Below are 22814 nucleotides of genomic sequence, written 5' to 3' on the forward strand. Positions count from 1 at the left end.
CATTTTATTATGAGATTCAATGAAAGTACCAAACATTGAAATGTAAAAGGTTAACTTTAAACTTTCACACAACTATTTTGATTCTTATTTTCATTTGAAATAGTGTAAAAATTACAGGGTAAGAAGAAATTGAAACTAATTCTGTGGGGACTAGACAACATAAGTTAATGGGCTACTATCATTCATAGGTCTTGATTTGCTAAGACAAATAGCATGCCTTATCAGAGTTGCATAGCAAGCGCTATGAACCCACAGGGGCTCAGGGCAGGACAAGTGGAGCGCTCGTCATTGCCAATCAGCAGGCATTACGTTCGCTATGCTACTCTGATAAGGTGTGTTAACTTTGATAAGGCATGCTATTTGTCTGAGTGAATTAAGCCCATAGTTCTCTACTGAACCACAGCAGGACATAAATAAGTTTCAAATTTTAATCATACTTCACCATGAGCCAGCTATACCCACCTACCTCCCATACATCTCTGCCCACCCCAGTGACCTACACCCCACCCCCCATTCCTTCCTGGCATGAATGCAGGGGCAGTCATTAAAAAGGAAGGGCTTGGTAGTCGGCTCTGCCTGTTCAGTAAGCCAGCACCTATTCAGTAGGAGACCTTTAGCAAGTCTCCCTAACACTGCTACTGCCTATAGAGCGTGCCCTAGTGGCTGCTGCTCTGGTGCTTTGAGTCCACCAGGAGAAAAGCGCGATATAAATGTTATTTGTCTTGTCTAGTAGACAGGCCTATAGTCAGATCCAAGTGTAGAGACATGGTGAAGTAGTGGTTAGCACTCTTACCTTGTAGCACTGGGTCCCCGGTTCATATCCTAGCCAGGGCACTACCTGTACAGAGTGTGAGTGTGAGTGAGTGAGCGAGCGAGCGTGTGTGTGTTCCCCGTGTCTGAATGGGTTTCCTCCAGGCACTCAAATGTCCTACCCCATCCCAAAAACATACAGATAAGTTAATTGGCTTCCCCTAAATTGGCCCTAGACTACGATACAAAGACATAGGACTATGGTAGGGATTAGATCATGAGCCCCTCTGAGGGACAGTTAAGTGACAAGACAATATACCCTGTACAGCGCTCTGCAGATGTCGGCACTATATAAATACTAAGTAGTAATAATAATAATAACAACAACACCTGGACTCAACAGAGCAATTAGTCAAGACGAGACAAATATTTATATCTCGCTTTTCTCCATGCGGACTCAAAGTGCCAGATCTGCAGCTACCAGTACGCGCTCTATAGGCAGCAGCCGTGTTAGGGAGGCTTGCAGAAAGTCTCCTCACTGAGTAGGTACTGGCTTACAGAACAGGAAGAGCCAAGATTCAAACTCTTGTCTCCTGTGTCAGAGGCAGCGCCCTTAACCAGTGATAGTAGTCAGCGCTGCTATGGTGGTAAGGCTGCACTGAAGATCCAGAAAGTGACTACGGTATATTCTGCTACAGGTTGAATACATTACAACTGTTAATTTACGCTGTACACAAAAAGCCATCACTCTTTTTAGCCTTCCAAAGCTGCAAAGCCCTCTAACAGCTGCCCTAGAGAACAGTAGGGAAGATTCCCAGTGCTGGTGTCTGGACTTTAATCATTTTGTAGGCAAGGGATGCTTTTGTTCAAAGGGAGACAAATAAATGCCCATGAGGATCCTTGTCAGTGTACTCACTCTCCATCTTGTGCTGGCCTTTTGCACACGCAGTGAAACTTGCCACCAAAATCAATGTACAGATCATCGTTGACAACACTGATGATTGTTCCAGCAACCACCTTGTCCTTAGCTGGTCCGAGCTGAATGAGGGGGGAATGCCGAAGTAAGGAAGCAAAGGTTTCCTTCTCCTTGGGGGCTGTCTGCAAATACACGAAATAAAAACAAACATAAAAAAATATATACTTTGATGGATTTATGCAGCGTTGTTAGCTTGCCTGTTATTGTACAGTAAGGCATAGCTCACACTACAAAACGCAATTGCTAAGAGCTCTTTTCCACTAGCAATCCCCTAATGCAAACGATTGTGATTTTTCATAGATTGCGATTATGCATTTATCTTTAAACACTGTAGCACAATCGCAATTAAAAATTACTCAAAAATGCGATTGCGCTTCACACAAAAAAAAATTGTGAAATTGGAAAACACTTTCCGCGATTCCTATTATAAATTAGCAGCCCTAGAGATTTAAAAATAGCTAACATTTTACGATTTGAATCAAATCGCTTTCAGTGGGATAGAGGCCTAAGTGCTTAGCGATTGCAATTTTCAGAGCGATTTACAAAAAAAAAAAAAAAATATTTTATTACCGTATTTTGAATTCCATTTACAATGTCCAAAAGATATACAGACATTCCAAATCAACTACATCATATAGTGTGGCAATGGTACTTATAGCAGAACAATGCAAAGAAAAACAAACTTTTCTCCCTCACCTCCCTAACCCAACACCCCATTTCAAAGTGATGTTTAAAGGCTACCCGAAGTGACATGTGACATAATGAGATAGACATGGGTATGTACTGTGCCTTGCACACAAATAACTATGCTGTGTTCCTTTTTTTCCTTTCTCTGCCTGAAAGAGTGAAATATCAGGTATGTAAGTGGCTGACTCAGTCCTGACTCAGACAGGAAGTGACTACAGTGTGACCCTCACTGATAAGAACTGATTCCAACCATAAAACACTTTCCTAGCAGAAAATGAATTCTGAGAGCAGGAAAGAGATAAAAAAGGGTCCATAGCTCATAGATTTTAGCTCTTGCATACTTCAATTAAAGTGTCATTGAGCAAAACCAATAAAACAGTTAAAACTTAAAAAGTCGATTTAAACATAAAATAAAACGGTGGCATATGTTAAGTCATTTTTAGGAGAAGGAGGATAGATACAATTGTTTATTTAATTAGTTTATTTTCGCTTCGGGTGTCCTTTAAAGTAATGTGGGTTTTTGCACATTCCTTTCGAAAAAAAATATTGCTCTAAAAATGGTGCAGGCAGCACGTTTTCGATTTAAAAAAAAAAAAAAAAAAAACGGTACTGTGAGAACACCCACATAGGATAACACTGCTCTAGCGTTTTGCCAATCGATAGTGCAATCACTCACAGTGTGAACCAGTCCTTATAGTGAGTATACTGTACATGATACAGAGTTTTCCTGGCCAAACATAAGAAGTACAGATAATATGGTACAGACCATATTCATAATGCAGGCAAATAGATGAATGTGTAAGGGCCTGTACACTGCTGCATTTGCGCTGCGTTTTGAAAATGGAATGCGATTTTTAAAATCGCAAAGTCCTTCATGAAAATAGAAAAATCGCATCACACCAGTGTGTACAGGTCTTCACGATTTCCAGGATTTTTCAAAAGACGATAAAAAAAGCCCATGCAATTTTAAAAGCGCCGCGCAACAGTGTGTACAGGCCCTTATATACAGTAACGCCAATACTAGGTGAGGGACAAGCTTGCCCATACGGGCTTAGATTCTAAAGGAAACACGGTTAGAAACAAGAGGTAGGGAATTTAGTGAGCTGTACATAATGTGGTGCTGTGTGTCTTGAGTGATAGAACTGCCCAACCAGATCCTCCAGGGTAGATTGTTGTCCGAGAACCATTGTTGGTTATTATCCTTTTACTCTGTTGGGCTGTTTTTCAACAAATAATTGTCTAGCAACTGGTTATGAATTGTTTGTTTCCAAAGTCTTTTACCTAATGTGTGCAATGCTTGAAGCGGGAATAAAAATTAGATATTTACTTCTCTAGAGGGAGGCGTCTGGACAGTCCAGATAGTTAAAGAGGAACTGTCACGAAATTCTTAGAATTTAAAAACACATACAAATAACTATCTTTCAGAGTAAAATGAGCCATAAATTACTTCTCTCCTTTGTTGCTGTCATTTACAGTAGGTAGTAGAAATCTGACATTACCAACAGGTTTTGGGCTAGTCCATCTCTCCATAGGGGATTCTCAGCATGGCCTTTATTCTTTATAAAGACATTCCCTGAAAAAGATTTATACAAAGGTGCTGGCCAGCCTCCCTGCTCGCTGTACACTATTTTGGTTGTTGGACGGAGCAACTGCCATTCACCAAGTGCTTTTAAAAATAAAGGAAACCCCGAGAACCCCCCTATGAGAAGATGGGCTAGTCCAAAATCTGTCGGTAATGACAGATTTCTACTCCTTATTGTAAGTGACAGGAACATAGGAGAAAAGTAATTTATGGCTCATTTTCCTCTGAGAAATGTTCTTCTTATTTGTATGCGTTTTAAATTTTAAGATTTTCGTGACAGTTCATCTAAGCAGTGGCGTAACTACAATTCAGGCCCTCCCCCAGCAAAACTTTGATGGCTCCCTAAATGGTCACACCCCTTCCCTTGCCTCCCCTTGGTGCCCTCCACAACCTCTGGGCCCATCTCACAAGAGTCATAAAACAAGTATGGCCATCAAGATCTTCACACCCATAACAAGTGTAGCCACAACACCACATGATCTGAAGTATAGTCCTTTGTATAGGAGGAAGGGAAGGTTAGTAGCTGGAGTCCCAAAACAGCTCTGGGCCCTCCTGCTCCCTACGAGCTACGCCCGTCTCTAAGCATATTCAACAAGGGTTTGTCGTATATGCTTTGTCGTATATGCTTTTGTGGCCACGCCCCATTCCTGTACATGTGTAAGCATGCAAATGTACTGCACATAAGCGAGTGCGGTCCGTGCATGCGCAGTAACACGAAGCCGCTCATGTTAATGAGCATGAGCAGACCGTACTCACACATGTGCAGCATGATCGCACTCACACATGAATGGGAGCGAGGCTGCAGAGATGAAGAAGGTCCTGGTCAGCAGTGGTGGGCTCGTGGAAGATCTGGGAAGCTTCTGTGGCTTTAGTCACCCCCAGTGCTAGATGGACTTCAAAGTTCCTCCATTGTGCAGCAAATAGTAGAAATTTACTACAAAGCAGCATTACAGGAATTTACACACATCACCTATAACAACTGTGTGTCAAGTTACTGCCAAGTGCCAAAGTAGCAGGAATCGCGCTACTCATGGTTCAATGAAATTGTTCTTGGCTTCATGTAAATCAAATATGGGCAGTGGCCTATAAGTCTTCCAAATTTCACACAGCTATCCATTTGGCTACGTGCATGCAGCTTACCATGCCTTCCAGAACAATGGAGCTGCCATAGCAACGCTGCATCACAAGGACTGTCTGATATAGAAACATCCACACATAAATGTCTCATAACTGTTAGAGAGGGAAAGGATTTGAACAGTTCTAATACCAAATACACTCTTAATTGCCCCTGGTAAATTATACAGTTATGATGCATTACTAGAGTCCACCCCTGAAGAGATCTCACACCCATTCACATATGTTCTCCTTTACCAGTAGTCAGTGGTATCTGATGGTCTTGAGAACTTGTATTTACTTTTAATGCAGAGAGCAGTAACACTTTGCACCATTTTGCTAATTGGCAAAAGTAATCATTGCTGGCTACAAACTCTCTGCTAGGTCTCTTCACTCTGCTCCCCCTCCCTCCCTCTGCTGAAGTGACTTAGCTGATGTCATGGCAATGCAGCAGAGAAGGAAGGGGGAGCATTGTGAATAGACCAGGCAATGATTATAGTTGTCGTTTAGCAGAGCAATATAAACTTGCAAACGTTTTCACACATGGAATGCTTTCAAATGTTTTATGCACCGAAGAGTAGGTACTTTAATTTTAGTTTTGTTTTTTTTTTTGGGGGGGGGGGGGGGGGTTAAACCTGTACTATAAAACTTTTTAGTACTGAATACAGTATGAAGGGGAGAGCTAGCTCACCTATCAGAATGTTAGTGCTGTGTTACCCTGCCAAAGTTCACTGTCCAAGTGACACCCAGGAATCTGGATAGAGCGCTGGGTGTCACTGAAAATGGACACAAGGAAAGCCAGAAAATACTGACAAAGGTTCTATCACTCTGCAAAATAAAAGCATTTTATATTACACAATCTGTTCGCCTATTAAGAAAAATATCTGCCTATGAGAATCCTTAGCTTGTCAAACTATTCCCATGCACAAAAAGACACATGTAGTATTTGGGTCTTTACTGTTCATTGATGAACTAGGCAGGTTATCTATATGTATAGTTATCCTGTAATTATAGGTGATTTATTAGCCCCAAGAAAGAAAAGGGCTCTCAAAGTTTAGAGAGTGTGTTTTAGAGTTCCAAAGAGACCTAAAATTTTAGCGCTTTTAAGACTTCCTATCCTAAAAATGTCAGCTAATAAGGCCCAGTACATAGAGAAGCCGCAAAAGAAAGCATCCATATCACACACTCCATGACACTCATCAAATATGAACATCTCTGGAGAGGAAGTGGAGCTTGTTCCCTGTCTCCTCACCTTCAGAATAATGCAGAGGTATCAGGGCAATGAGAAATCACATCTCCATGGTGACTGACGCAGAGGCCATTATAAGCAGATGTTCTGTCACCACACATTCTCACATAACTCCTCATTAGTACTGTCAATGCTGATCTCTGCTCAGGAAGGAGCCAGCCAAAAACATAACAAAAGGAAGGATACCCATTCTCTACCAACACGCCTCTGTTCACTTTCTGTGCTGATGGTGAGGACCACTCATCATCAATCCCTTCTTAAAGGTGTACTCCAGTCAAGCATGAGAACCTGTCATTGACTGTACCCCTCACTAGTATGACCTAATTAAACCAGTGACAGGGCTCTGTAAGGTGAAGGGAGAGCATTGTGTCATAGCTGTAATACATTGCAGCAGGATGCACTGTAAGTATCAAGGAGGTGTCTGTGTGTTGACTCAGCATGACCTGAAAGGAGCAGGTTATTCATGGTCAGGATATTTATTATGCATGCTATAGGAGGAGGCGTTAAAGAGCTCAGTCTCCAATTTGGCCAAGTGAAACAAATAACTGGGGCACTTGGGGTTATTGTAACCTTCCGTGGAAAACAATAAATTCAGTCTTTATCATGCAAGAGTTCCCGGTTTCAGCATCAGAAACACTTCCTATATCAATATATTAGTATGTAACCCCGCCCTCTCAGTAATGCTTAGCCTAGGCCAGTGATCTGCAAACTTGTAGTTCCTCAACAGCTGGAGAGCCAAGTCCCACAATGCATTGCGGGAGTCTGAGGGCCACATTCATGATTCATAAAGGCAAATGCATTGTGAGACTTGTAGTTCTTATACAGCTGGCGAGCCAAGTTTGCAGATCACTGGCCTAGGCAGTTTAACTCAACATTTATCTCCTCCCAGAGCATTCTTGTGCCTCCCTCTGCCTAGATTGATTGCTGCCACACTCCCCTCCATCCGTGGAACACTGGGTAGGTATAGTATGTATGCCACCATTTATTTACCTGGTTTCTATTTATATGCCTGGTTTGCCTACCTTGCTTAAAGGACGACCGAGGTGACATGTGACATGATGAGATTGACATGTGTATGTACTGTGCCTGGCACACAAATAACTATGCTGTGTTCCTTTTTTTCTTTCTTTGCCTGAAAGAGTATGCAAGTGAGTTTCTATCCGGGTCGGACTGGGTCAGACTATAGCATAACCCTCTGATAAGTAATTACAACCATAAAACACTTTCCTGTCAGTAAATGGCTTCCTGGGGCAGGAAAGAGACAAAAAGGGTAAAAAATTCATAGATTTGAGCTCTGGCATACTTCAATGAGGGTGTCATTTAGCAGAGACAATGTAACAGTAAAAACTTAAAAACTAGATTTAAATATAATTTAAAGAGACTCTGTAACATTAAAAAGATCCCCTGGGGGGTACTCACCTCGGGTGGGGGAAGCCTCCGGATCCTAATGAGGCTTCCCACGCCGTCCTCTGTCCCACGGGGGTCTCGCCGCAGCCCTCCGAACAGCCGGCGACTGTGCCGACTGTCAGTTCAATATTTACCTTTGCTGGCTCCAGCGGGGGCGCTGTGGCGACTTTCGGCACGGAAATACCCGATCTCCGTCGGGTCCGCTCTACTGCGCAGGCGCCGGAAACTTGCGCCTGCGCAGTAGAGCAGACCCGACTGCGATCGGGTATTTCCGCCTACTTCGGCGCCGACAGCCGTCAGAGCGCCTGCGCAGGAGCCAGGAAGGTAAATATTACGTTTCTGCTGCACGGAGGGCTGCAGCGAGACCCCCGTGGGACGCAGGACGGCGTGGGAAGCCTCATCAGGATCCTGAGGCTTCCCCCACCCGAGGTGAGTACCCCCCAGGGGCCGTTTTGTCGTTACAGTTCCTCTTTAAAACTGTAGGATATCTAAAAAAAAAAAAAAAAAAAAAAATTAAAAAGTAATTTTTAGGAGGATAGATACAATTGTTTTTCTCGTCAGTTTATTTTCACTTCGGATTTCCTTTAATAACAGTCCTGCTTCATTCAGGTATTGACTATGAGCATATTAACCTTCTGTATCACTGTATACTGCAGACTATTATTTGTAAGGTTTTTGTTACTGAGCACACTAGCACTTTTGGTTTTGGCATTAGTCACTTTATTCATTGTACAGACCCGGGTCTCCACAACCCATGTAGGGCTCTTGTATGAGCCCTAAGTGGGGTGATATTGCAACACAAGGGGTTACTTACTATGTGGTTGGGAGTGCAGATGGTTTCTATTGATATGCACTCCCAGAACATTCTGAGAGACCAGGCATTATTTTCACTGGCTTTGGAATTCTCAGAACCGAACATTCCGCAGAGAACATCTGTCAGTACTAAAGATGGTGTTACCTGTGATAAATTTCAAAATGTAAATCAGGGTAGAGAAAGATTTTACAACAGGCAAACACTGACTAAATAACTTATAAATGGATATTGTAAATAACAAGCAATTTTATTCATTACATTATTTTCACTACATTGTAAGGAGAACAGAGGCGCCAACAGAATAAAATATACCTAAAAACTTTACAATTCCTCATGAGGCGGTGGTGGACTCATCTCCCCGAAGCAGACATGATACTGTCAGTTTTAGTACAAACAAATGTATTTATATACTCCTACATACAGTGCAACGCGTTTCGCGGGTATATTCCCGCTTCCTCAGGCAATAACAAACAGGAGTACACACGGTGCAGTCTTAAGGTCACGATAAGCGCCTCTGTTGCACTGTATGTTGTGGTATATAAATAAATGTGTTTGTACTAAAACTGACAGTATCATGTCTACTTTATGGAGATGAGTCCACCACCGCCTTCCAAGGAATTGTAAAGTTTTTAGATATATTTTATTCTGTTGGCACCTCTGTTCTCCTTACAATATCAGCATCCACCCCTGGAGGATGGGTTGAGAATTCCCTTTCTTCTCCTAATCTACAGAGCGCGACATCTTAATCCTGAGTGAGGACAGGCCTAATCTCCTCACCTGCCTACACAGTGGTTGCCTAATTGGTAACCCTGACTTGTGAGTATATCTATCATATACTTTTCCATTTACCCATCAACCAACTTACTACAATATATTGGGCTCTCGGTGTCCCTTTTTCTTATTTACACTACTGTTCCTCTTTACATTAAATTGATCCTTCCCCGGATCACCTGGTATATGTGCAGGTTCAGGTTGGTGTTTATTTTTATTTTTATTTTATTTTTTCTGGTTAGACGGATATCTTTTTTCAGCCAAACTATGTAACTATGTAATAACTTGGTGACTTTCACCAGACAAACTACAATGCAATTTTTGTAAGGCTGTCACAAGGCTGAAGCTGGAGGGACAAGCCTTGGATCTTATTTATTAATATTAACCCGAGTTGGAGATCACTGTACGCAAGTGTCCCTGTCATGCTGGCTATTTGCAAACACATATTTGAAACCCTTTCCTGCAACAAACTGGGCAAAGAGGAGAGCTGGTACCAGATCAGCGATTTTTAGCGGTTGTGCAAATACAAACACATAGAGGCATTCGCACAAAGCAGGTGGTGCACCGAAACTAAGTGGCATTGTAGCAGTAATGTTATTTATTTTATTTTATTTATTTTATATAGCGCATCACTGTACAGAGTATATTGTCTTGTCACTAACTGTCCCTCAGAGGGGCCAGTCTAAACCCTACCCTAGTTATATGTCTGTATGTATCATGTAACACATGTATCAGTCTAGGGCAGGCATGGGCAAACTTGGCCCTCCAGCTTTTAAGGAACTACAAGTCCCACAATGCATTTCAGGAGTCTGACAGCCACAATCATGACTCAAAGGCAAATGCATTATGGGACTTGTAGTTCCTTAACAGCTGGAGGGCCAAGTTTGCCCATGCCTGGTCTAGGGCCAATTTATGGGGAAACCAGTTAACTTATCTGTAAGTTTTTAGGATGTGGGAGGAAACCTGAGTGCCTGGAGGAAACCCACGCAGGCACGAGGAGAACATACTAAGGGCCAGTGCACACCAAAAGCACTAGCGTAATTGCAAACGCTTAGCGCTTTTTGAAGTGATTTTCCTAGGTGATTCTAGGCATGTGCCTAGCGATTTTCTAATCATGCACTTTGTCACCGATGCTAATAATTATCAGTACAATCAGGCAAGACAGACACTTATATAAGACAGACGAGTATGTAAGCTGAAGGACAGTTTTATTAATATGGCAATCAGCTGATCACTACATTTATAGGCAGGTCCCCAAGAATAAGATATGTACCTTATATACTCACGTAAAAGCCTAATTTTTCAGCATAAAAACGTGCTGAAAAGTTACCCCCTCGGCTTATATGAGAGTCAGTGGAGCAGAACGGATGGTAGAGCAGGATTTGTTACCGGCAAAGAAGTGTAAGGATCTTGCACTAGTGATGCTGCTCTTGCCAGCTGGCTCCCTGCTGTGTCCATGCCCCCCATCCCCTTGCAACATGGTGTGCAGAGTGCGCTGCTCAAGACTACCTGTATCCCCTGGCTTGTGGAGTGGAGCGCGCAAGCAGCACGTCAGCGGTGCAATGAGCCGGGATTCTTCCTGTGTGGCAATCACTGTGTCTCATATCTATTATATAATCTAGTGGTGTCTTGTGACCCAGCTGTATCAACCTTGGGGTACATCTGGCTATGGGGAGAGGGGATGATGTGTACTGGGTGCACATCTGGCTACTCTAGGGGAGCCACACTAGGAAGGGAGCTTATAAGCGAGTCAATAACTTTTGGATTCTGAGGGAAAAGTGGGTATCTTGGCTTATACATGAGTATATACGGTACACACATGCAATAACCGTTGGCCAAAAAAGGTGGATTATGACCCTTTCAGTCAACATAAAAGGGTCGTGTGTAGGACAGTCGCCGATCAATCTTGCTAGAGCAAGAATGCAACAGGACGGATCCTTAATTACCCCCCGAAGCCATGAGCATGACCGATCGCAATGCTATTTTCAACCCCCACTGACCAATTAAACCTGGGGAGAACAAGGGCAGAGCTTTCATTATTTGCAGAGCTGTGAACAGCAGGAGCAACCTACCGAACCTCGGGGCGTCGTCTTCTACACTTCCTGCAGCTCCTAGGTGCTTTCCTGTATGTATACGCAGCACCCACCGTGTCACCTGACCTGCACATGCATGCTTTACAAGCCGTACAGGAAAGCTGCTGGGAGCTTAAGGAAGTGTAGAAGATGGCACCCAAAGTTCAGGTAAGTTGCTTCTGCTGCCCACAGCTCTGCATGGGAAGGAGGTGGAGGGTTAGTGTTATTTAGTGCCAGTTGCTTCTCCAGCAACGGGCAAGCACACACGTCCGGCATCAGGCAATCCTACCATTCACTGAGATTTTTACCTCATGCAGTAAGTTATTCAGTATTTTAACCAGTTCGGCCTATCTGGACGAGCTTCCTCGTCCAGATAGGCACTGCTGCTTCTGCCGCATGGTGTGCGCGATCCCATTCACCGATCTAATTTCCCCGCAGAAAAACTGACGCTTTCTAGTGAGAGAGCGCGGTATTTCTGCACCCCAGGAAACTTCTCCGTGAACTTTAGTTCCTGGATGCGAGATTGTTCGCATCCAGGACTTTTTTTTACTGTGGCCATCTTGTGGCCAAATAGTAAACTGCACCCACATACACGGTTAATAAAACAATTCTATTATTTTACATTTAAAATTAGGAGTTTCCCTCCCACACCAAAAATTACCAACATACATATTTTATTTAAATAAAAAAAAAATACAATAAAAAAAACAAAAACAACATTAATAGTTAAAGAGAACCAGAGATGAAGCACCCTCTTGTATTTTACCTTATAAATCAGTGGGAACATGACTGTAAACACCTAATCTGCCCTTTGTTCTCTGTGTAATCTGACTGTAATCACCTCTGATAAGAACCCCCGACTGAGAAGTCAGGCTGCTCCGTCTAGCTTTGCTACAGAAAGATTATAGCGGAGTCTGTCTTCTGTGGTGTTATTTCAAGCCCAAGCCTGCCCCCTTGTGGCTTTGCTATAATGACTCAGCAATAATCATTCCCAGCAAAGCCAGATTTAATTGCTCAGTCTGGGATTCTTGTGACTGCTGATAACAGACACTTTTAGCAGTGAGGGTGAAACAGAGAGCATGGTAAGTGTTTTCTGATGTTCTTACTGATATATATGGTAAAATACATGAGGGGGCTTCGTCTCTGGTTCCCTTTAAACAAGGGTCTGAACTTTTTAAATATGCATGTCAAGAGAATATGTTGTTATATTATTTAAAATTATAAGCTTATAAATAGTGATGGACACAAATTGAAAAAATGCACCTTTATTTCTAAATGAAATATCGGCACCATAAATTGTGATAGGGACATCGTTTAAACGGTGTAATAACCAGGACAGATGGGCAAATAAAATACATGAGTTTTAATTACGGTAGCTTATATTAATTTCAAACTATAATGGCCAAAAACAGAGAAATAATGAATTTTTTTAATTTCTTTCTTAATCTTCCTGTTATAATGGATTTAGAAAAAAATAATTCTTAGCAAAATGTAGCACCCAAAGAAAGCCTAATTAGTGGCGGAAAAAACAAGATATAGATCAATTCATTGTGATAAGTAGCAATAAAGTTATAGGCAAATGAATGGGAGGTGAACGTTGCTCGGATGCATGAGATTTTCAGACTGCGGTGCTGAAACGGTTAAGGAATCACTTGGTCTTTTATTCGCTATTTGATGGATTATTATACTGACAAGTCGAAGGTGCATAAAATAAATCAGCTCAAAACCATTAATATCTTATTAACAATTTTTAAATAATATTGTGAAATTAGGGAAATGGTTTTATTAACGTTCTTATTTTCCCGAGTATTGAATCAGTTTTCATCTTTTTCTGCTCTGTTTCCTCCCTTCTATCACCTTACCGAATGGCTGATTGCCGACAGCTCCTTCTGGAGATAAATACCGAACATCTCACTTGTTTCACTTACATGCTCTATTGTTTACGAATTGAAAATTGTGAGGCATTTACCGACTAGTCAGTAATTTTAGTTAGTTTTCCACGCTGTAACAGCCTTTTAGTGGCAGCACTGTGGATTAGTAGATAGCATTCTCGTCTTGCAGCATCGAGTCCCTGGTTCGAATCCCAGCCTCCCAAAAACATACAGATAAGGTAATTGGCTTCCCTGTAAAACTGGCCCTAGACTATGATGGACACTATGGTAGGGATTGCGGTACATTGTGAGCCCCTCTGAAGGATAGTTAGTGACATGACTATATACTCTGCAAAGCAATGGAGAAAATATTGGTGCTATACAAATACTAAAATAATAATGATAATAAACGTTTCAGTAAAATCAGCTGTTTTCTACTTTACCGCACGTGGTAATGCATAGGCTAGGTTCACAGTGAGAGTTGCATTGCACTCCTGTAGCAGCGGGAACGCAACAGGAAAGTGGCATCGCACGTTATCCACCCGTTGTGGTGCATACAGTGAAGCATACAGTAAACTAAAGGTATGCTTCACTGTACTGTTAACGTGGGCGTTATGCGGTAGACACAATGCATTAAGATACTACATTTTGTCAGCTCGCACTGTGAACGTCACATTGTTTTTACATTGCGACATTCTGCATTACAATGTGGCCGTTACGACTCACCACAAAGGCCCTCTGTGAACCTAGTTTTAATGAGTTGAATTCACTGTGATATGCTGCTTTCTCCAACTCCTTTAAATTTGCATAACAAAGTATTCCAGGTTTGGGGTTGTTTAGAACTATGAAATGAGCACAAAGCACAGTGACAGACATGACAGAAACATGACAGTACCTCAACAGCAAGAGGGACAGCAAAGCCAAGCAAGGAAAGAAATGCTGTACATCAAGCCTGTCAACTGAAATGCAATGTCTCCACCTTGTGGATAGAAGATCAACTGCATCACAAATAAAAATAATAAACAGCCTACTTATAAAGAATTGGAAATGTACAGATCATGACTTCTCCAGATATTTTAATTAAAAAAAAATTAGTTTATGATCTTCATATCTATAATGAGGTGTTTTATACAGTAGCGATCAGTGCTCTGAAGACCTGTGATCACTCAGACACAGTTTGCTGCAGTTCATCACCGATTTTCTCTCCGCCCCACATTTTTTTGCTTGAGATTTTGCAATTCAATTTCTCACTAAATCTAAAATACATTAAAGGGAATCTGAAGTGAAAATAAACTTATGATATAATGATTTGTATGTGTAGTACAGCTAAGAAATAAAACATTAGCAGCAGAGATATGAGTCTAATATTGTTTCCAGTACAGGAAGAGTTAAGAAACTACGGTAAGCAAAAGAGCTTATCTGAGCTCCACGACTTTCAAAGTCGCATAGAGCTCTGTCTTCTGAAGCTTATTATCTCAAGTGTCTCTAACTGTATTTTGTTTTTTTCTGCAGAGTAAAGCTCAAAAGTTCACTAGCTTACTCTGTTAAATCAATTAGAATGCTGAGTGTAATGTGAAAATTTCAAATATTGGAGAATGATGCAATGTTGTAAAAAAAAAAACTATATAACTGAAAATAAAAGTATTAGACTATTTTCCTTGCTACTAATGTTCTATTAAATTATCCATACTACACATACAATTCATTATATCATTTTTTTTCCGCTTCAGTGTTACTTTAATGGGTTGTGTGCATATTTGATATAAAAAAATATTTTGCAGGTAGGTCAACTCAAAAAATAAAGTAAATAATTCAGAAAAAGGACTGATCTTTTTGAGTAGCCCAAATAAGAAAAAAATTCCTCCTAACTTCCAAACAAGTCCAGGAAAAAAAATACAAAGTAGAAATCAAGAGAGCAGTCAGAGTGGTCACAATCTGTTCTAGAGCAGTGTTTCTCAACATTTTATTGGTATGCACCCCTTTTAAAGCCCTGTACTCACCAAGTACCCCCTAGCATAGTAAACATTATCACAAGTACCCCTTGACAAATATATATTTAATCATAGTACATGATAATTGGTTCTAAACAATTTCCAAACATTTACTATTGCTTTTACTGAGCAAAAATACTCATTTGGTGTTTAAATAAGATTTATCATTTTGTAAAACTCTAAGGCCTCTTTCACAGCAGGACGTTGCGGTTTGATGTGACGTTAAAGTCGCAGCGCAAATTGCACCGCCCCAAAAAAGTTGCACCTCAACTTAATGCCCCGTTATCGTCGCATACAGTAGAGCATTCAGGCAATGAAAAGTATGCTTCCAAATCATTACTGAGCATGTGCAAACAATCTAACGCAGCTAATAACGTGTATAACGCACAGCATGCAGCACTTTCTAATAACGCTACACGTTACACACAAACGCAACGTGAGCACTGGGAATGTTGCACAGACTTAGTATTGCTTTGTGTTAGTCTGCGTTTTAAGATTTGATAACGTGCGACTTTAACGTCACACTGTGAAAGAGGCCTTAATGTGTTATTCTTGGTTAAGTTTATCAAGCCAGAGTAACCATCAGAAGTACCCCACGTTAAGAACCTAGGTCCTAGAGTACAGTCAGAGTCTTACTAGAGCGCAGTCAGTCTTCACTAGAGTGTTGTCCCAGTCTTAACTATAGTGCAGTCACAGGCTTTACTAGAGTGCAACCACAATGTGGTCACAGTGTCTACTTTAGTGCTATCACAGTGTGGTCATACTTGAGCACTCATAATCAGTAGTTTAGTTAGCATAAAGATTGTGGTCAGTCTCTACCAGTTAGCAGTAAAATCATGATCACAGCATGTCAGCTGTCATAGTCCCGGTTAATGAAGACAGTGACATAGGCCACACTTCATTAAGATCATGCTGGTGATAAGTGAAAACTTATAACCCCACATAGATCTGCATATTAAAGGGATACCGAGCAGGTAGTAAAAAACAGAAATGGTACTTACCTAGGGCTTCCTCCAGCCCACCGTCCTCCTGGCTCCTCTGCAGGTTCCGCTGGTGGCTCCATTAATTGGCAAATTCCAACGGAAGTCGCCACTCCGAGTCCCCACCGCACACTTTACACATCATCACGCGGACCGGCATGAGTCCTGCGCAGACGCGGTTTAGAGTCAGACAACCGCGCATGCGCAGGACTCTCACGCCGGCCGGCGTGATGACACGTGACATGCGTGGCGGGGACTCGTAGTGGCAACATCAGCCGGAAGTCGCCAATTAACAGAGCCACCAGGATGACGGGGGACTTCGCGGCATACGGTGGGCTGGAGGAAGCCCCAGGTAAGTACCATTTCTGTTTTTTACTACCTGCTCAGTATCCCTTTAAGTGTTAATTTAATAAAGAAGCTCCGGGAAGCTTAATAAACAAGCACCTGCGCAAGTACGGAGCCGCCAGTCTTCAGGCAGCACTTGTGCTCCCTAAGACTTCCCGAAGCCTCCCGGAAGAGAGCAGACTCCAACCTGTCGGCCAGAGAGTGCTAACGGAGGAGACCGCGCTGGAATGAGGGGACCAGGAGAGGAACAGGAAGAGCAATGTGTCAGTAAGCTCCATTTTCTGGTACCTACTGGTATGCAGGTGGTAACAAGGAATCTGAAGTGAAAATAAACGTATGATATAATTATTTGGAAGTGTAGTACAGCTAAGAAATAAAACATTAGCAACAGAGATACGAGTCTAATATTATTTCCAGTACAGGAAGAGTTAAGAAACTCCAGTTATCTATGCAAAAGAACTTCACTGAACTCTGACTGAAAGTCGCAGAGAGCTCCGTCTTCTGAAGCTTATTATCTCAACTGTATGTCACTGTATTTTGTTTATTCTGCAGAGGAAAGTTCAAAAGATCATTAGTCTGCTCTGTGAAAGCATTTAGCATGCAGAGTGTAGTGTGTAAACTGCAATGTTATTAAAAAAATAAATAAATAAAAACCCACAATATAACTGCAAATAAAAATATGAGACTTTTCTTTGCTATGAATGTTCTAGTAATTATCAGTACTACACAACCAATTAATTATATCATAATATTTTTTTCCGCTTTAGTGTCATGTTAGAGTGCGTCCAGACACCATGGATTCTCACAAAGTAATGCTGGTTATTGCTTTAGCTTGTTTATGTTCTGTTACAGTCATATGCAAATAGGGCTATTCAAATGGCTTCACAGAATATGCTGATGAGTGTGCCTCAGTCCATAGCAGTGTTCTCCCCAGGCTCTTTTAGCCGGGTGCTCTACCTGGCTAGTTTTGGTGAGCACCCGGCTCTCATCAGCTTACCTCCTCCTATGCTGTAAGCAGAGTTGCACAAAGACGCTCTGGCCTGCATTCTGTCATCACGCCCAGGCTACTTTTTCATGCCACCCAGGTGGAAAAAAAATTCTGGGGAGAACACTGCAATGCAAGGACTTGGTTTGGCCCACAGTGCAATTGACAACTCCTCCTACTCTGTAGACAATACAAGACATATAACATTTATATTGCGGTCTTTCCTGTCAGACTCAAAGCACTTCAGAGTTGCAGCCACTTAGGGAGCGCTCCACAGGCGACCAGGTGCATTAGGGAGTGTTTTCAAAGAAACGAGGGAAGCACTCTTGCTTGGCAATAAACCTTATATTGTACACAACAGTACACAAACGTTTTAGAGCAACTCGCTTTTCCTCAGGTGTGCATCTGAGGAAGAGCGAGTAGCTCGAAATCTTTTGTGTACTGTTGTGTACAATATAAGGTAGATTGCCAAGCAAGAGTGCTTCCCTCGTTTGTTTGTTTTCATTGTTCTTGTGTGGAGGGGTGAACCACAGGAGGTAAGTACCGGCAGCCAGGTGGAAAGTTCCCCTGGAAGGAGGTCGAAGAAGGGTCATCTATTGCGTAAGTATTTGGCGAGTGTTGCCTAAAGACTTTCTGTGTTTTACATACAGGCTGTCTTCTTATTGTTCTTTCTCCAGCTTCTATGTAACTTTCTTTAATGTGAAATAGTTTAAAGGGAAACTGAAGTGAGAAGACTATGGAGGCTGCCACGCTTATTTCCTTTTAAAGGGGAACTGAAGAGAGAGGTATATGGAGGCTGTCATGTTTATTTCCTTTTAATCAATACCAGTTGCCTGGCAGCCCTGCTGGTCTATTTCTCTGCAGTAGTATCTGATTAAAACCAGAAACAAGCATGCAGCTAGTCTTGTCAGATCAGACTTATAAGTCTGAACCACTGAAACACCTGATCTGCTGCATGCTTGTTCAGGGCTATGGCTAATAGTATTAGAGGCAGAGGATCAGCAGGGCTGCAAGGCAACTGGTATTGTCTAAAAGGAAATAAACATGACAGCCTCCATATACCTCTCTCTTCAGTTCCCCTTTAACCAGCTGAGCGGTCTGGACGAGCTCAGCTCGTCCAACACCGCCAGAGGCTGCCGCTCAGGCCCTGCTGGGCCGATTTTAATGAAATAAAAAGCAGCACACGCAGCCGGCACTTTGCCAGCCGCGTGTGCTGCCTGATCGCCGCTGCAGCGCGGCGATCCGCCGCGTGCAGCGGCGAAAGAGGGTCCCCCCAGCCGCCCGAGCCCAGCGTAGCCGGAACAAACAGTTCCGGCCAGCGCTAAGGGCTGGATCGGAGGCGGCTGATGTCAGGACGTCGGCTGACGTCCATGACGTCACTCCGCTCGTCGCCATGGCGACGAGGTAAGCGAAACACGGAAGGCCGCTTATTGCGACCTTCCGTGTTACTTCTGGCCGCCGGAGGCGATCGGAAGAACGCCTCCGGAGCGCCCTCTAGTGGGCTTTCATGCAGCCAACTTTCAGTTGGCTGCATGAAATAGTTTTTTTTTTATTTAAAAAAAACCCTCCCGCAGCCACCCTGGCGATTTAATCAGAACGCCAGGGTGGTTAAATAATACCAGTTGCCTGACAGCCCTGCAGGTCTGTTTGGCTTCAGAAGTGTCTAAATAACACCAGAAACAAGCATGCAGCTAATCTGTCAGATCTGACAATGTCAGAAACACCTGATCTGCTGCATGTTCGTTCAGGGTCTATGGCTGAAAGTATTAAAGGCAGAGGGTCAGCAGGGCTGCCAGGCAACTGGTATTGCTTAAACGGAAATAAACATGGCAGCCTCCATATACCTCTCTCTTTAGTTGTCCTTTAACCTCCTTAGCGGTATGGACGAGCTCAGCTCGTCCATTACCGCCGGAGGGTTCCGCTCAGGCCCTGCTGGGACGATTTTCTTCAAATAAAAAGGTGCACACGCAGCCGGCACTTTGCCAGCCGCGTGTGCTACCTGATCGCCGCCGCTCTGCGGCGATCTGCCGCGAGCAGCGGCAGAAGAGGGTCCCCCCAGCCGCCCAAGCCCTGTGCAGCCGGACCAATCAGTTCCGGCCAGCGCTAAGGGCTGGATCGGAGGTGGCTGACGTCCATGACGTCACTCCGCTCGTTGCCATGGCGACGAGAAAAGCAAAACAAGGAGGGCCGCGCATCGCGGCCCTTCTTGTTACTTCTGATCGCCGGAGGCGATCAGAAGTACCCGTCAGGAGCGCCCGCTAGTGGGCTTTCATGCAGCAGCCAACTTTCAGTTGGCTGCATGTAATAGATTTTTTTTTTATTAAAAAAAAAAAAACCCTCCCGCAGCCGCCCTGGCGATCTTAATAGAATGCCAGGGTGGTTAAAGGACAGGTCCAAAGTAATAAAAAAATAAAAACATGACCTACTTAGCTGGGCTTCCTGCAGCCACTGGCAGCTTATGTGTCCCTCACCGCAGCTCCATCCCAGCCAGTGTTCCTTGGTCCCCTCCGTTGCAGATGCCGACCTCGCCAGGTCAGAGCAGGGCAGTGCTCCTCACGTAGCCTGGAGCATTCTGCACAGGCACAGAAACACTGCACCTGCGCAGAACACTACAGTCCACTGGAGCGCAAGCGGATCGGCCGTGCAGGCGCAGAAGAGATCTGCAAAGAAGGGAACACCAGGATACCAGCTGGGCGAACTACAGTGAGGGACAGATAGGCTGGTAGGGGCTGGAGGAAGCACCATGTAAGTAGATCTTGGGGAGGGGGGGGGGGGGGTTATCCCAGATGTGTTGTTTTTTTAAATATGGAATGCTTCCATTTTTACTTAATAGGCTATGTTTATACTTACCTGGGGCTTCCTCCTCAAGAGTAGGGTCCCTTGCCATCTTCTCTGTTTGGCCGCTATCTCCCGCTGTGCATAGGCAAACACGGGGAGGGGGGTAATTATAGCTGTTCAGAATCCCCCCCCCCAGACCAGTGTCTAGGGACAGGTACAAGTGGAGGCAGCAGCGTGTGTACAGAGCACGGAGCAGCTCTGGCGAAGAGTCAGGTATGAGCACAGTCCTGTGCCCTGCTGTGTGAATGCTTCACTTTCCCCTTCATTACCACCGTCGACTGTATCCAAACTGCTCCTGATCAATCCCATTTTTTGATTGGAAGCAGATCGGACATTTAGGAAGTAATTGTCAGATCCTGTCAGTCAGACAGGAAATTGCATTATGTGTACCCAGCATGATGTACTACCAAATTATTATCCTCTATTGTGCATGGCTGAAGGAGACCTTTTAGGAATCCCCTCCCCCTTGAAAATCCTGGGTTTGCCCCCGTTGTGTGCCCCCCAGCGAGCGTACTGTGCCTGCCTAGACATGCATGCGCTGAAGAGCACGACTGGCCACAAGTGACCCGATTACTGGGAGAGATAGCAACAGAATGGAGAGGTTAGAGAGGATAGGGAGGGACCCCACGCACCTCATGGGGCTGGAGGAAGCCCCACGTAAGTATAAATACAGCCTATTAAGTAATCTCACGTACTCTTAGTAGGAAATAAATATGGCAGCCTCCATATCCTTCTTGCTTCAATCGTCCTTAATGCACATTTATGATACAGGTTTGGTACTCTCTCTAGAGTAAAATCACCTTACAGTAATAAGTGCTGTACTGGGTGAAAATGTTATGTATTCACACAGTGCTGACTCTCTCCACAGCACTACACTATCCATAGTTATGCTGCAAGCGTCCATCAGACGAACTCCCCATGCAATGCTAGAGGGAACATCAGTTTTCACACCATGGACACAGTACTGTACATCCTCCAACGTACCAGCCACGAGTCACACAACCTTATAGTGAAGGTCTTCTGGTGCTATATCATCACCGATCTATATCGCCTAAATATATAACAACAACATAACAGTAAACATGACACTGCCTCCTCTCCTTCCTCCCCTCACCTGTGAAGACGCCGTCCCCTTGCCGCTCTCAATCCTCCTCTGCACTGACGTGACGAAGGGGCACACAGCCCTCCTCCATACGGGAGCTGTCACCCTGCGCTGCAGCCATCTGCCTGCATGTCTCGCACAGGGCGCCGCCATCATGCTGTCAGACCCGCTGACCTCCAGCTGCCTACCATAGAGAGCTTACCGAGAAACAGAGAGCAACAGCGGCCTCTAGTGGTCACACTCATCTACATGCGGCTGCAGAAATACAGTACAAGTCTTCCCAGGAACAAAATGCAGAAGTTGGCTATTACTAAATGGTCCTCAATTGCAAAGACATTCTTAAAGGGATACTTAAGCAGCGTAAAAAAAAAAGAGTTTCACTTACCTGGGGCTTCAGCCTGCAGCCGTCCTGTACCCGCGCAGCCACTCACCGATGCTCTGGTCCCCTGCTGCGGGTTAGTTTCATTTCTGAGGACTGGGAGTCGGCGGGGCGCTGCACCGGCATAGCTCTGGCCACGCGTATCCTTGCTCACGTTCGCAACCGCAATAGTGTCCTGCACAGGTGAGTGGCTGCGCGGGCAAAGGACGGCTGCAGGCTGAAGCCCCAGGTAAGTGAAACTTTTTTTTTTAGGTGGCTTAACCTCTTGAGGACCACAGCGTTAAACCCCCCTAAGGCACCGTTCACACTTAAGCGTTTTGCTGTCGATCTTGGCAAAGCGCTCAAACGCTAGCGCTTTTGAAAGCGCTAGTGTAATAAAACCCTATGGGCCCGTTCTTACTTGGGCGATTTGCGCTATCTGCCACAAATCGCCCAAAAACGCAAACGCATAGCCTGCACCATTTTCAGGCGATTTTCTGGCGATCGTGTTTCAGTGCTATAGAAGTGCTGAACGCGATCACGGAGAAATCGCTGCACTGTGAAACGCCGGCAAAAATCTCTGGCGTTTTGCGCTTATAACTGTGAATGGGGCCTAAAGAGCAGACCATTTTTTTAACAATAGGCCACTGCAGCTTCAAGGCCAAGCTGCAGGGCCACACAACACAGCACACAAGTGATTCCCTTTTCTCCCCACAAACAGAGCTCTCTGTTGGTGGGGTTTGATCGCTCCCCTTGTGTTTATTTATTTTTATAAATATTTTTGTTATTTATTTTTTAATAAATATGCCTATTTTTTTCACCTCCCTACCACAGCCAGCCAATCATGGTGATCAGCTGTCATAGGCTTCTGCCTATGAGAGCCGATCGCTCTCTAGTGTCCCAGGGGGTCAGCCACGTCACAC

General features: G+C 43.8%; 1 protein-coding gene across 1 annotated transcript in view; it reads right to left on the bottom strand.

Annotated features, from left to right (window-relative positions):
- MRPS28 (mitochondrial ribosomal protein S28) overlaps nt 1-21731 on the bottom strand; it is a 118227-nt gene extending 96496 nt beyond the window's left edge. The window contains exons 1-2 of the mRNA XM_068237530.1: nt 21546-21731; nt 1667-1848 (exon numbers count right to left, since the gene is read on the bottom strand). Coding sequence (XP_068093631.1) covers nt 1667-1848; nt 21546-21689 — 326 coding nt within the window. The 5' untranslated portion in view covers nt 21690-21731. The remainder of the gene's footprint in view (nt 1-1666; nt 1849-21545) is intronic.
- Nucleotides 21732-22814: the final 1083 nt, after the last annotated feature.

This window comes from Hyperolius riggenbachi, chromosome 5, assembly GCF_040937935.1.
Source record: "Hyperolius riggenbachi isolate aHypRig1 chromosome 5, aHypRig1.pri, whole genome shotgun sequence".
Taxonomy (NCBI): domain Eukaryota; kingdom Metazoa; phylum Chordata; class Amphibia; order Anura; family Hyperoliidae; genus Hyperolius; species Hyperolius riggenbachi.